Source organism: Oryzias latipes, chromosome 21 (genome assembly GCF_053564925.1).
Source record: "Oryzias latipes strain Hd-rR chromosome 21, Olatipes_Hd-rR_3.1".
NCBI classification, from domain to species: domain Eukaryota; kingdom Metazoa; phylum Chordata; class Actinopteri; order Beloniformes; family Adrianichthyidae; genus Oryzias; species Oryzias latipes.
The window spans coordinates 8,193,235-8,207,365 of NC_136257.1; the positions used below are offsets into that span (position 1 = coordinate 8,193,235).

The 14,131-nt window shown below is 38.0% G+C and overlaps 1 protein-coding gene across 1 annotated transcript in view; it reads right to left on the reverse strand.

The window, feature by feature from the left end:
* The window catches only part of itprid2 (ITPR interacting domain containing 2), a 41,725-nt gene that overhangs the window by 7,882 nt on the left and 19,712 nt on the right, over nucleotides 1-14,131 (reverse strand). The window contains exons 7-15 of the mRNA XM_023950548.2: nucleotides 12,576-12,615; nucleotides 12,415-12,504; nucleotides 9,866-10,013; nucleotides 7,336-7,396; nucleotides 2,479-2,586; nucleotides 1,562-1,877; nucleotides 940-1,147; nucleotides 473-515; nucleotides 147-205 (exon numbers count right to left, since the gene is read on the reverse strand). Of these exons, the coding sequence (XP_023806316.1) occupies nucleotides 147-205; nucleotides 473-515; nucleotides 940-1,147; nucleotides 1,562-1,877; nucleotides 2,479-2,586; nucleotides 7,336-7,396; nucleotides 9,866-10,013; nucleotides 12,415-12,504; nucleotides 12,576-12,615 (1,073 nt within the window). The remainder of the gene's footprint in view (nucleotides 1-146; nucleotides 206-472; nucleotides 516-939; nucleotides 1,148-1,561; nucleotides 1,878-2,478; nucleotides 2,587-7,335; nucleotides 7,397-9,865; nucleotides 10,014-12,414; nucleotides 12,505-12,575; nucleotides 12,616-14,131) is intronic.

Consider the following 14,131-nt stretch of genomic DNA (forward strand, 5'->3'; position numbering starts at 1 on the left):
AAAAATATACTGATGATCTTTTAGAATGAATTCCATTCCAAATCATACATAAGTTTCAAGAAATTATTTTAAGAAATGAAAGCTGCTCATCAGTAATTTAACAACATGAGGAGAATAAAAACATCTACAGAGTTCCAAAAACAAACCTTTTTGAATTCCACAAATCCACTGCTGTCAGATTGTTGACTCTCCGATCGTGAGAACTCTAGAAGACAGAAATATTACAAGTATTAAAAGATATATAATATTATTCTTTTTGTGTCCTGCAGATGGCAGACTAAAAAGAGAATTTAATAGACAACACAGCTCTTTTTACATATGTTAAGTCGGCACAGACTTTGGGGGTGGTTTGTGACGCAGTGACATCATAAATACTCAAACTTGTATCCATACCAATCTGGGTTAAAATCCAGTCATTTATTTGAGGGATGTCTGTAACTGAATAGTAGAAAACAAATGAATCTGAGCTCACCGTTGTGTTTGGATGTCACAGCCTCCTTCTCGGTAGCAGAAATCTAAAATGCAAAGGAGAACATTAAACAATTTGATTGAACATTTTTTCAATAAATAAATGGATCAGACAGGTTTAAAGCTAAATTCAGATCCATTGCTGCAGAACTATGAAGTTAATTGTTTTTTTTATTCTGACATCTTGATCTCTTTCTTTTTGTCATCTCTTTCGACTTTTTTGTCAGAAAATTAATTCCCCCTTCACTCAGTGTTCTGATGTAAAGAACAGAGGATTTCGCCTTTATCTGCGTAAATCAGACTAGACACTTTGAAATGCCTTCTGACCACAGAGTAATAAACAGCTTGCATAATATGACTGAGTAAGAAAAAGATTAAAGTTAAAGGAATCAGCATTAACATCGTGTTAGCTGAGCAGGAAGAAGCTTTCCTGCGATGCCAGAATAAAATCAACCCAGACAAAAGCCTTACCTCCTCTATTTCAAAAGAGTCTGTGGTGTTTGAACATCCTTTGTCCGCCTGAGGCGGCACCAGCGTGGAGGGATCTTCCTCTGTAGAAAAGGAGGAGCTGTTCTCCTCCAAGGCCGGTTGAGGTTCATTCACGTCTGCTCTGTGGTGGACTGACTGAGGGTTCGGAGACTCCAGTTGATGCTCCGGTGCTGTGCTGCTCTGTTCAGGGCTGATAAGAGGATGTTTGTGAGCCACGGCAGAACAGAAATAAAAGGGAGACAGTCACATTTACTACAGATCGCATGCACTCTCAAAATAGCTGCTTTGAATATGAGTGGACAAAAAAAAAGGGGAAACTTTATTTCCTCTGACCATGGTCACTTTTTGGCACATCTGCATATTCGCTACATTTTTACTTCAATAGATGATTGATATTCATATTATTAAAATGATTTTTATAGCACACTTCTTTTTGTCTGTTTTCATCTGCTAAATGTGGATTCTGGCAGTTAATAAAGTGAAGTCTTTACTAACTCATCTCATAGTGAAGATATGCTTTAAAAGGAAGTGTTTTCTTTTAATCATTGCTGAACTTAAAGTTGCTTTGTTGCTACAAAGTGGTTGAATAATGTTTAATGGCTACCTGGTGTCCATCAATTGATCTCCCTCTTCACTCCCGCTGGTTTTCTCTTGAACTGTTGGAAGGACAGTGACTTTACCCTCCTGTGCCGGAGCGCTTCGTGTGTGACCGTTGGCGAGTGCGTGATTGGGGGGGGTCTGCTGTTCATTTAGCTGCAGGGGCTGTACAGTTGAATTAGGTTCTTCAGGTTTGGTGGGACTCTGAATCAAGCTTTGTTTGCTCAACTTGCGGAATAATTTGGCAGCGGTTTTTGCAGAGTTCATCTTCTTGAGAGGAGGAGGAGCCTCGACTCCTCCTGCTGATTCTCTCCCCACACCACCTGACAGAGACACGGGACAGCGATCAGATTTAAAAAAAACATCACCTTATCCTCCGGTGATGCTGTCAGCTGACTTCAAATGCAGTGTAAGAACCAGAGCTCATTTAGTTGTGTGGTGGTTAGTGAGAAGGTCCTGGTTCAAATTCCTGGTGTGTCCTTTCTGTGTGGAGTTTGCATGTTCTCCGTTTTCTCACTCCTGCTTCCTCCAAACTCGTGGTTCATAGATTGATTGGTGAATCTAAAGTTATCCTTAGGTGTGAATGTGTGTCCCTACGATGGACAGGTGAATCATCCAGGGCAAGGGTGTCAAACTCCAGGCCTCCTACTTGTTTCCCTGAAATCCTGCCTTATCTGCTGCTGATTACTTGGATCCGGTGTGTTTTTCCCAATAAGGAGCTTCAATGGCAGGTTGGTTGGAAAACATGTTGGGCACTGGCCTGGACTCTGACACCCCTGATCCAGGGTGTACCCAATATTTCTAACAGCGAGTGTCAAGTAAGTGTTTTTTAAGTTAATTGACGCTAGTGTTTCTCTATCCCAGCCCTTAAGCATATGCGTTCTCCACAGTTGTCTTGTTTTCTAACATAGCTTCTACGATCACCTTGTTCTGGCATGCTGATTTGTTGAACTGGCTGTCCAGAGACCTGACCGTAAAGGTTGATGAATTCATTAGCAACTGTTGTCAAGACCTGAATCTGACGGAAACGACCTGAGAAAGGCAGAAAACAAAGAGAAAAGTCAACAAGAGCAACGCTTCTAAAACAAAACCGAAAGCTCAATATAAAACACAAACACAGGGAAGAGTGCCAACTAAGTGGCACTACTTGCTTACTTTAGTTTTCTACCAAACTGCTGTAAAAACACTGCATTTGCTCCCAAATTTCTGAAAAATGTTTCTGGTAAAGTCAGTTCAACTGCAACTAAGAGGTGTGCTTATGATGCTTTTAAATGTGGCTTGTTTCCTTGCTGTTAGCGACCAATAAAAATACTATAACTGACTGACTGTTATCGTGGAATTCAAGCTATGACGTTTTGTTATTAAGACTTAGAAATGTGCAAAAATGTTCCTATGAGCACAACGAGGTAAATGGTTGATATGTTCAGGCTGTTGGTGCAAAAGGATTCTGCAGCCTCAGCATCAAAATTTTTCCAAATCTTGCTAAATAGTTCAGGAGACCACTGTCTTCTCAGATTCCCCTCACTGCTCTACAGGACTGGAACCCCACATCTATTAGCCTGGAGACGGAGCTGATCGTCTGTTCAGAAAAGTTGTTGAAAGTGATTCCCTGAATAAACTTGGTGACAGAAAACTAAGCTGGGGTGGAAAATATCTGCTCCAAAAAAGCTCAAACTAGTTGGTTCGACCCCAGCAAAATAAACGATTTTAACATTAAAAATGCCTGTTGAGGCATGGTGACAAAAATTCCTTTTGAACTTTCCACTCAACTCAAATATGTTTGAGTAACATTTGCAAAAGATGTAAAGCTGCCATCATTGCGGGTGAAACAAAAGCAACAAAAGAGACTTAAATGAAGTGGGGGAAAAAAAGTTTTTACAAGAAACAAAAAAAAATGTGAGTTATTTTTTCTGCCATCTGTCACTTGCATGATAAAAAAAAAGCATTTATGAGCATGACCACTTATCAGGATGAGCTCCACCAGAAATGAGTCATGACAGGATGTTAACAGTGGGGTAAGATCTTAAATACAGTTGTAGCATTTTTCAGAAAATGAATTTAACAAGTAGGCCACTACATATATATTTTTAAAAGTAAACAAGGATAGGACTTAATGACTTTAAGATATAAAAGAACACATTAGAGCTAGGGTTAAATATCAGAGTGGCTCCTCCCTTCCTCCTTTCTCCTCCTGTTGAGGAAAACCCACCCCGAGTGTCATCTCTAACAGGATAATGACTTGCATGCCTTCCAACTTTTTCTCCTTCCTCGTCCTCCTGTCCTCTCCTCCATCCCTGGCTGTGTAAATACTTGTCAGCCGGTTATGAAAGCCAGACGTTTGTCTTTTGTGAATGCCTTGTGATTTACTTTAGTGACACCTGAAACTCAGCAGAGCAGCTCTCTGTCACATATTTTTCTGACCTCAGACAACCTGTTATAGGAGGAAAAAAACGTTCATATCTGTTCTCGATGTTTTGACAGTATATGATGAATTTATTTGATTTTTGATGGGGTACTGACAACTATCTAATGTTAATAAATTCACAATTTTGTGAGTGCTGACAAACTAAAAATGGGGGAAAAAGCATAACAATGGCACCCAGGAAACATGGGAGACAAGAACAAATATAGTCTTCATCAAGGCTTAAAACGCCTGGACCAACTAACCGCTAACCAAGCAGTATATAAAAGGCAAAGACCTTATTTGTTTTTATGATATAAGTATATGCTTCAACGTAAACACTAAGATACAATACAATTGTAACTGCAAGCAAAATCTTTTAAAGTCCCACATTGATCGTCTTTTGATTGTTCCCTTTTTATTACGATTATGCCAAAATAGGGCATAGTTTCTAGGTGGCAGTAGTTCATCTGAAATCTGTTGGCACGACGTAAGACCGCCCCTACTTCCCGTCATCCATCTGTTAACACTCTCCCCCACTAGCTTACTGCACCTCACAACCCCAACCTAACATGACGGGTGCAATTAAGATAGTGAACGTGATTGGAGCGTGATTGGAGCTATCCAGCCCTACAGTTTTTGAGCCAGGTACCAGCTCAGACGAGGAAAACAAAGACGTACGTGGGTTTACTGGTCTGCAAGTGGATGCATCAGAATGGAGCAGAGCAGAGTGCAAAGAGTCACGTCACAGCTACAATCTTTTTCAAATGTAATTTTTCTTGTCTGGTCCTGATACACAACAATTTGAATCAAGTAATACTCAGAAATGCAATTTGAAACTTAATTTTTATGGGAAAAATTCCACAAGAACCATGTTGAAAAAAAAAACACCAAAAGCAGTGAATGAGAAAAAAAGATTGACAAAATCAATGTATTAGTTTGCTCGTATTCTCTTTCACTTAAAGTAATTCAATCTTTGTATTATTGTTTCCTTTATCACTAAGAAAGCGTAAAATAAAATAAAAAGATATTCATGCCAACTTTAAACTAAACAAAATGTAACTGTTGACATTTAGAATATTGATGGGACACAAAGATGACTTCAGTACGGCCATAAAGTCTCTGAGTTTGGACTAAATATGAAAGAATTTGACCAGAAAGGTGGTAACATTGAGTTGGTATATATTTTACTTTGTTAATTAAGCCTGAAAAAAGTAAAAAAATAAAATAAAAAAAAAGGAATCATAGAAAAAAACTGCAGATTCTGACGTCAGAGACATTTTAGACACAAATCTTGTAACAGCAGCCGGCTGATGCTGGTAATGCTGCACAAGTGTGTTTCCGGCTGACTGCTGACACAGCATTAATGCTCACACTGAGGATCCTATAACAGGAAGAGAGGGAGAAGCGAAAAAGACACATACCCAGTCCTTTTTTTCCCCTTCACATCCCAGGAGAGGTTTTTTTTTATGGTGAGAACAGATCTTACATAAGGAACAACAACAACACTGACACACACGTGTTTGGGTTCCAGGGAACCAGTGGAAGAACACCAGAATGTCCTGGAAAAAAGGAAGAAAGCTTCCAGGGACCACAAGCAGGTCTTAATATTCAAGGAGCAGCTCCATCTCTAAAGACAGTTTTTCAATCAAACTTTTATTAGGTCAGCTGGGATACCTTTGACATTGTGGTACTTTTAATGTTTTGCATCCAGGTCCTAAAAAGCAGCACGCCATAAAAGCTTCACTCACTTTATGCATTTTTTTGTCGTTTATTACATTTATTTAGCAGGTACTTTAATCTGAAGTAACTGACTACTATTTCTGAAGGCAAAGTGGGGTTAGGCGTCTCACCCAAGGACAGAATAACTTTAAATCCATAGAAATGAACCCCTTACTAAGTAGCTGATATATAGTTTCTAAATCCACTGCTCTACAGCCACATCCAGATTAGGCGTTTATCCCCAAAAACATAAGATGTAAGGGTTTTCATTCTCTATGGGGTCCTCTTTCCTATTTTCCAAATTTTAATGGACACAAAAGACCCAGGTTTCTAGCTCTATTGTGTTAATTTATGAATTAGCTCATCAAAAATGTGAGAAATACCCACTATTGTTTGTTGATGGTTTCTTAATTACACCTTTGTTTGGAGTCTTAAAGGGGAAGAACATTTTAAACAGCGGAAAATGGATAGCTTCACTGCCAAAAGTGACCCCCTTTCAAAAGAAGCAAGTCACAGAAGCTTTTCAGAAGCATTTGTCCGAGCATCTGCACTTCTTAATAACAGCAAACACTGCCGTTATCCACCTGATCAGCCAGATATTCTGCTGCTCTACAAAAGCTTGTAAACAAACTCCTCCACAGTAATTCAATCTCAAGCAAAAGGTGACAATCCACTTTTTTCTGACTGAGACTCAATACATTACAAGCGGATGTTGCTGCAAACTTTTCCATGTCTGCTATCAATCCCTGCTAATAGGGCAAAAAAAAAAAAACATAATGAAACTATTTTGGAAAAGTTTCTTAAAACTATCCTGAAGTGCAACAGCTCAGTTACAGTTAGAACACTAAATGTTATCTGGAGCGTGGCAAAGCATACAACAGTGAAACGGATGTATGCAATGTGGCATCACACAAAACGTTGGTCAACAAGTTTTATTTTTTGAAAAACTACTAAATTCTCCCCAACACATCCGACGTGACAAAAAGACATCCGCTACTTTCTAAAAGCGGCTTCGCCGACCGCTGTATTGAAACCCCCAAGCTAGCAAGGTTAACAAAAAACAAAAGTTTTTGGAAAGTTTTTTTCGCAGGGAAGAGTCAGTGAGGAAACGCTTCAGTCCGGGCCGGTCGGTAAAAATATTGCCCGTGGCTCTAAAAAGGTTGGGTTTAGAGTATTGTACTTTCCGCTGGGCAGTGATTCATGATCTCACACGAAAAGGTCCGTTACATCACTAAAACGGTTTAAGTGTCAAGAAGAGGAGAATCTTCTGTGCAAGTTTGAGCGTGTCTGCATCCTCAATTAGCGAGCCTGTGTGGACGCCGCTTTGGAAAGCAAAAAGAGGCCAGGATGTTAGGAGAGCAGAACTGCATATGCAAGTGTGTCTGCATGAGTGATTGTGTGTTTTTGTGGGACAAACGGATCTTTGTTCTTGTTGGCAGTGTTGTACAGGCAGTTGGCAGAACAGCTAAAAAAAAAGCTGAAGGACCCCACAAAGGACCACACAATAGCACTAGGAACAGAACAGGCTCCCTGTTCTAAAGTTTTAGAACGCAAACCTCTGAGTATTTTTTTTTACTAACTAACTTTTTGAGCGGGTCAGCAGCCAACTGCTGCAGCACAGGAGTCGACACATAAATGTTTATTAAAAAAGTACATACTTGTTAGAGCGTAGTTAGGGTTCTCCATTTCCATTCGCTGCTGCTGTGCTGCCAGGTAGACCTGTGAACATGAAATTAAATAAAGAAAATTGTATTTTAACATTTTTATTTAACATATTATAACACTCAATGCATATATTCATTTACTTCTGGAAAGTGTTAATACATGAAATCCTTAAAAGAATCCACTACAATCCTTTTGTGTCTGCTTAGGGTGTAAAATATGCTTTTTTTTTTTTTTGCTGTCATGTTTGATTATAACCAGTCCCTGTGTATAAAACGGCTCTCGAGGGACTTCTTAACATTTAATAGTAATAATACATTGTATTTATGAGCGCCTTTCACAGGACTAACATAAGGAGAACAAAACAAAACTCCAAAGAGAGGTGGGTGGGCTGCATAAATCAGGAAAGAGTAACTAAAGAAGGATCCAAATGTCTAAATGTGACTGTTCAAGGTTTGACACAGTAGTGGAAAATGAGTGGTTCTATGCATACTGAGCCACAAAATGGGTACATTTTTTGCCTAACTGTCATGAAAACTAGTCCCATTTAAAGAAAAACCTGCAGAGTTCAGTTGGAGAACAGGCTTATTTTTAGATGCACAATGTGGAAGTAGTTAAGCAAAAACAACACTTGAAAAGGTCAATTACCAAGAAAAAAGCAAACAAAAGACACAAACGTAAATTTGCTATATTTTTTTCCCATTGTGGTATCAAAACTCTTTATTGTGTAATATATTTTTCTTTATATTGTTTAAAAACGTTTGTTAAACTCAGGTCTAAAAAGGTTAACGTCACCATTGAGGACCACCCTGCCATGTCCTAATGCAATAGATTTAACAGCTGTTAAGACGTTTCACAGAAGAATGAAAAGGGAAAAAACAAAAGTCTGTTTTTGTGGTAGAAGTTTGAGCCATTTTACATCTGGAAAGCCTGAATGTGAAATTAAAAGCAAACAAAGAAATGTTGGCATAGTTTTTTCTCCTTTTCAGTTGTCAATCTCTTAATCATAGCATTTTTTTTGCAAAGACCTGCAATCCTAAAAACATTCAGAAAAATGTCAAATATTACTGTTATGGTTTAAAATTTAGCGTTTATGCCCACTTAATTCAGAGAATGGAGAAGTCAGGGTTTATATTTTGTGTAAGGTCCTCTATTATGCTACTTTTGTTTTACAATTTTAATGGACTCAAAAGGCCCAGGTAATCAGATTTTCAAATTGTGAAAATGCTTTCTTTTAGTGTCCCTCAATAAAATCTAAGTCTCTATTTAAAACTAATATTGAAATTTTTAAACCAGCAAATCAGGAGGGACTTCACACCACTCTGAGATAAACCTAATTATATTCTGTTGATCAAGACCTGAAATAATAGAATTCCTCTGCAGTTATTCAACCCCAGCCAAAATGTGATGATCCACCTTTTTTTTATAACCAAGACCATGGACTGTAAAAACAATGGATGAATCAAGGTGTGACATCACCCATAGAAAATGCCAATGTGGCAAAGTTCCTCACCGTGGCTTCCCGATACGGGCGCCACCATGTTGAAACCAGTCAACAGTGATTGATCTATGGCAACGGCGACAGTCGTTGCCATAGATACAATGACTCCGAGCAACTCGGACCAATCACTGTCGACTGGTTTCAACATGGCAGTGCACGTATCAGGAAGCAATGGTACTTCCTATTGGGGAACACGAGAAGGGAGGGGTTGAGCTCTCCGTTGTGTTTACAGTCAATGACCAAGACTCAGAATTGGAGCAGATGTTGCTGCAAACCTTTCCATGTCTGCTATCAATCTATGCTCAGCTGAGAAGAAAAGACCACATCATCTGCAAAGAAGCAAACCGAACGTTCTCAGCAAATATAAGCATCTCTTGACTCTCTAAAAAAGGAAGAAAAAAATAAGAATCTGTGGAAAAATACATTAAAACCATTGCTATAACATGCAATGATGTTTGTATTATTGCTCAAGTGCACCTGCTCAATCACATAGCTGAACACTGGAGCAAAATGTCATTTTGGAGCTTAGCCAAAAAAGATTAATCATGTATTCAAATGTAATCAATTCAATTTAAACCCAATTCAATAGGTTCAACGACCCATAAAACACTTTTCCCAATAACATGAAAAGAAGTTATTTTCCTGTTTGAAGGTAAAGCTATTATACATCTGGAATGCATAAATGCTTCTATAAACTAAACAAGGAATTTTTGACATATTTTATTCAGCTTTATATCTACTTGTCAACCTTTTAATTGCAAACACACAAGCAAATATCTACACTTTTAAAAAGGCTGCAAGTATCACACCAACTCATTTATTCATCTTCTTGGCCTATCCCGGCCACTTGTGGGCGAAGGCAGGGGGCACCCCTTGACAGGTCGCCCTGCTGGGACTTGAACCGGGGGCCTTCTTGCTGTGAGGCAAGAGCGCTAATCACTGCGCCACCATGCAGCCATCACACTAACTGATTAGGTGAAACAAACATTAGATTTTCTAAAGAACAAAACATTAGTTTAAAGCACCTTCGTGTCGATGCCTCGTGCTGAGGATGCACTGTTGAGGAACCTGGAGGGAACTCTCATGGACAGGTCCGGTTCTTCTTGACCAAATCCCAGATTTAAGAGGGTAATTATAGGGTCTTCTTCATATAGTTCCAGTAACTCTGAAATGCTGCACAGAGACATAAAATCCAGAAGTCAATCAGCTGGGTTGAATATCTCTTGAAAAAGTCTATATTCACACAGAGCATTTGAGCAACAGCATTCAACGAAAGTCTATGTAAACGCACATATATGCACGTTTCAGGAATCCTCTCACAATCCACGCGTAGCATCTATGGAATCGATTCTGTAGCATAATTACAAATAATAGTCAAAACCAGAAATGAAAATGAAAAATCAATCCGCCAAAATGCTTTTCCATTTCCTTCTTCAACACTGCTTATTCTGTCACTATCAGGTAAATGTGTAGCAAAATTCATTTAGAAATGTCTAATTTGACAATTAAACTGGATTAACAGAAATGTTTTTTCATTTTCAAAATGAAGCTGCATTTCTTGACTCAAAATGAAAATGAAAAATCAATACTTAAAAACCGCTTATTCTGTGTCATAATCAAAATGAAAATACAAAGAGGGGATTGCATATTCATTTTAACATCCACCCTGCAAAAACTGTCGCATGTCTCAATTCGAATAAGCATTTCCAGCTGGGAGGCGGGGCGATGATGTCAGTGTTATCTCCGTGTGTCCGGCTGCTAAGAGACACATGCTAGGAGCAGTGTTGCTTTGTGTTAGCGGCAGAGAAGAGGGCTTTGCGATGGTTGTGTGTTTGTGATGATTTTACACAGCTTCTCAGGACAACATAGCAGCATTTCCGCTTTCTGCGGACACACCGCGGTTCGTCGAACCCCCCGACAAGCTTTTTTTCTTCGGACTGGCTTCGCATAGCGGAGCGGAAAGCCCCGCGAATAATCAATGTTGAAGAAGAGAAGCAAAAAGCATTTTGGCAGATTGCTTTTTCATTTTAATTTTGAGTCAAAAAAAATACCAGCTTCATTTTGAAAATGAAAAAGCATTTCTGGTTTTGACTTTTATTTTTAATTATGCTACAGAATCGCTTCCATAAGAACCAGACTCTACCTGCAAAATGCACGGCCATTTAACGCACGTCAAAAGTTAAACCAGGCTGAACCTTGACCAAGTGGCGTATGGATGTCATCCTTTTCAAAACATCGAAGTGTCAACTGGTTAAAAAGCAATCATGAAGGAGAAATTAATAATTGCGATTTGTGCCAGGCAGGAATTATAGGACACCAAGTCTTTCATATGTCGAAAAAGAGCTGTGAAAGAGAAATCCTGTATAAAGATTTGTAAGATTTGCACCACGTGGACATTTCACACTAAGCCTCTTCCAACACTTGCATGTGCTAGTGTTGGGTAGAGACAGTCCAGTGTGAAAACCATATGATCACATTCATATTCTTGCCTGGTGTCTATGCAGCAATAAGAGTTAGTAAGTTGAAATACTGCGTAGATTTCCACTGGCTGTTCTGTGAACACTTTGGTTCTTCAGCGAGGAAGCCACAGCCATTCAGCAAATCTGATAGTGAGCAGTCCATCAGCCTGTCAATGACTCAGCTCTGAAGTGCAGCCTTAAGGATTCCTGACCTGCAGAAATGCTGCTTTACGATTAGAGAGGTCAAAAGGTCAAAGTTGGTTCACTTTAGACCAAATAACACAAGAGTTTGTAAAGAAGGCATCAGATAAACTGATACTATCTTATGCTAACCAATCTATCAATGAGACAATCAAGAACTCTTAGGATTCAATTATACTGATGAATAACATAGATACATAAATATGAACAACAACAGACTATTGTAGCTGTTCCAACAGGACAAACTAAAGTGAAGTTGAAACTCCTAATAGCTCTAATTAAAGTCATCCCCACTGCTGTATTGATAATTTGATAAAAAAGGTTTTTTTTTTATCAAACCGTGGTTCATTCTTTAACTAATTTAAGGTTGATGGGGGGGGGGGGGGGGGAACTAAATTGTGGGGAGACTATATCCTGGAATAAATAAATTCAATTTTGCGTAGCCTCTTTCAGTTCTTAACAACATTTCCTGAAGAGGACAACCTGGGTTTACATCCAGATTATATTTTAATAATCGTCTCATTTGGGCTCAAAGATGCATTTTTGAAGTATTGCTGACATGGTTAACAATTTATCAATTTTAACTTTTAGGTTTACTGCTCAGAAAATGCAACATTTGACCACACAAAAAAGACATTTTAATTTAAAGTTCTGGTCTTAGTTATAATTTAAAAAAAGGACAATACAGGTTTTGCATGTATGAATTAAAAATAAATAAGGAACTATGTGGAAAAAAAGTAAAGAACATAGAAATGTTGCATGAAAGACTAGAAGTACTAAGCTAGCTGTGATCTCCCAAGAATGTTAACTTTATGTTCCTAAACTAAAAAAGGCCACAGCAATTATATGATGACTTTGTCTGAGTTTTCTGATCCCGCAGACACTTCCACCAAGTCTCATCAGAGTGTGCTAACCTGGAAACTGTGCTGCTCTTCCCGGACCCTGTAGAGTTCATACTCCCCTTTGTTCTGTACCGACTCCTTCTGTGATCCGCCACATCAAAACTGCACACAAGCAAAAACATTTACATCCATGGACAAGCGTGGAAGCAGCTGGAATGTCAAGGTCAACTTACCTAGACTGAACCATGTTACTTTTATTCTGAAGGTGATTTGCTGCAATTAGAAAATAAATGAATTAAACTTTATATATATATATATATATATATATATATATATATATATATATATATGGATGAAAGTGAGAGAAAAAATGCAGCGGCTTTAACTTTTTCAATTACTTAACCTTTTTAGAGCATTTGGTTTTCTATTATAAACTGTTTTTTTTTTGCTAAAGCAAAAACCATCCTTACAATAATTTTCTCATTTCTGATTCAAAATGTTCTTTGATTTGCCTTTCAGAAAAAGCTTAAACATAGTTTTTCCTCTATACATTCAAAAAGAAACAAATGAGTAATTGTCATGTTGATACTTTAACCACAGCCATGCTTTTTACAGACTAAAGGACAGTTTTTTCCCCTCAAAAATAACAAACCAAAAAAAAAAAAAACACTAAATCATTACCAACATGAGCAACATCTTGTTCAGAAAAGTGCAATTGATGCATTTATTTTGACTTCACACATTTTTAGTTGTTATACTTAATTGAATTTAATTTTACTTTACTTTCAAAATGTATTTTTATCCTCAACCCTGATTTCTGGATATTCTTTTAAACACATGAATGGCATCGCAAATCCATACAATGATGAGGGAATTTCTCATTTAGATTGACTGTACTCTGCACAGTGAGATGCCCAATAAACTTGCTTAGATGCTAACAGGCTAAAAAGTCTGAAGTTGTCCCCAAAGCGTGTTTAGGAGAACACGTTAACCAGCAGAGATCATCAAAGTTTTGCACTCTGATAAAATCTCGTCTCTGCAACAACAGCACTTGGATCTGCCACATGTGAGGACTTCATTACACATTTATTTAGTCTGATTTCTCCAATGTATAAATGTGTCATTTACATTAATCAATGCACAGAAAACCACTGAATTCAGCACAGCAACAACACGGCACATACACAAGCGGGTTACAACGCTGCCTGAAAATTCCTACAGCAAACAACAAAAGTCAAGTATTAAGATGTTTTATCCTAAAGTTTGGTATACTTCTTGTTTTTGGTAACTTTCTCATTAAACAATAACATGCTTGTTGTTGTGCACATGGATTCTTTGAAAAACTCCTGTGAGTTTCAATCTGACATTAACTCACTTAGCTGTAATCTAATGATCCATATCAAAAAGCCCTTTCACAAGATTTTTTTAGACAAGTCAGAAAGTCAAATGTCTCACAGAGAAGGTTTACTGCCAAACTGACAACTAAGTCGTTAAAGAATGACGGTAATCTTATTGTATATGTTTAAAGTGTCATCCGTTTTGTAGCTAAATGAAACAACATTAATGATAGAGAACTTGTAAAGAATTTAAAGTTGTCCCCAGAAGGAAGTGTGACTGTTTTTGTTTTCATTTTAAAAACTTGTTGAGACCTGTTCTGGCCACCATCAGTCAGTTTACCACAATGTTTCTACATATCTGTAGAAACATTGTGGTAAACTGCATTAAAGAAGAGAGCCAAGTGTTAAGAGGATAATTTAAATTCACTTATCTAAGTTTAAATTATTAACTT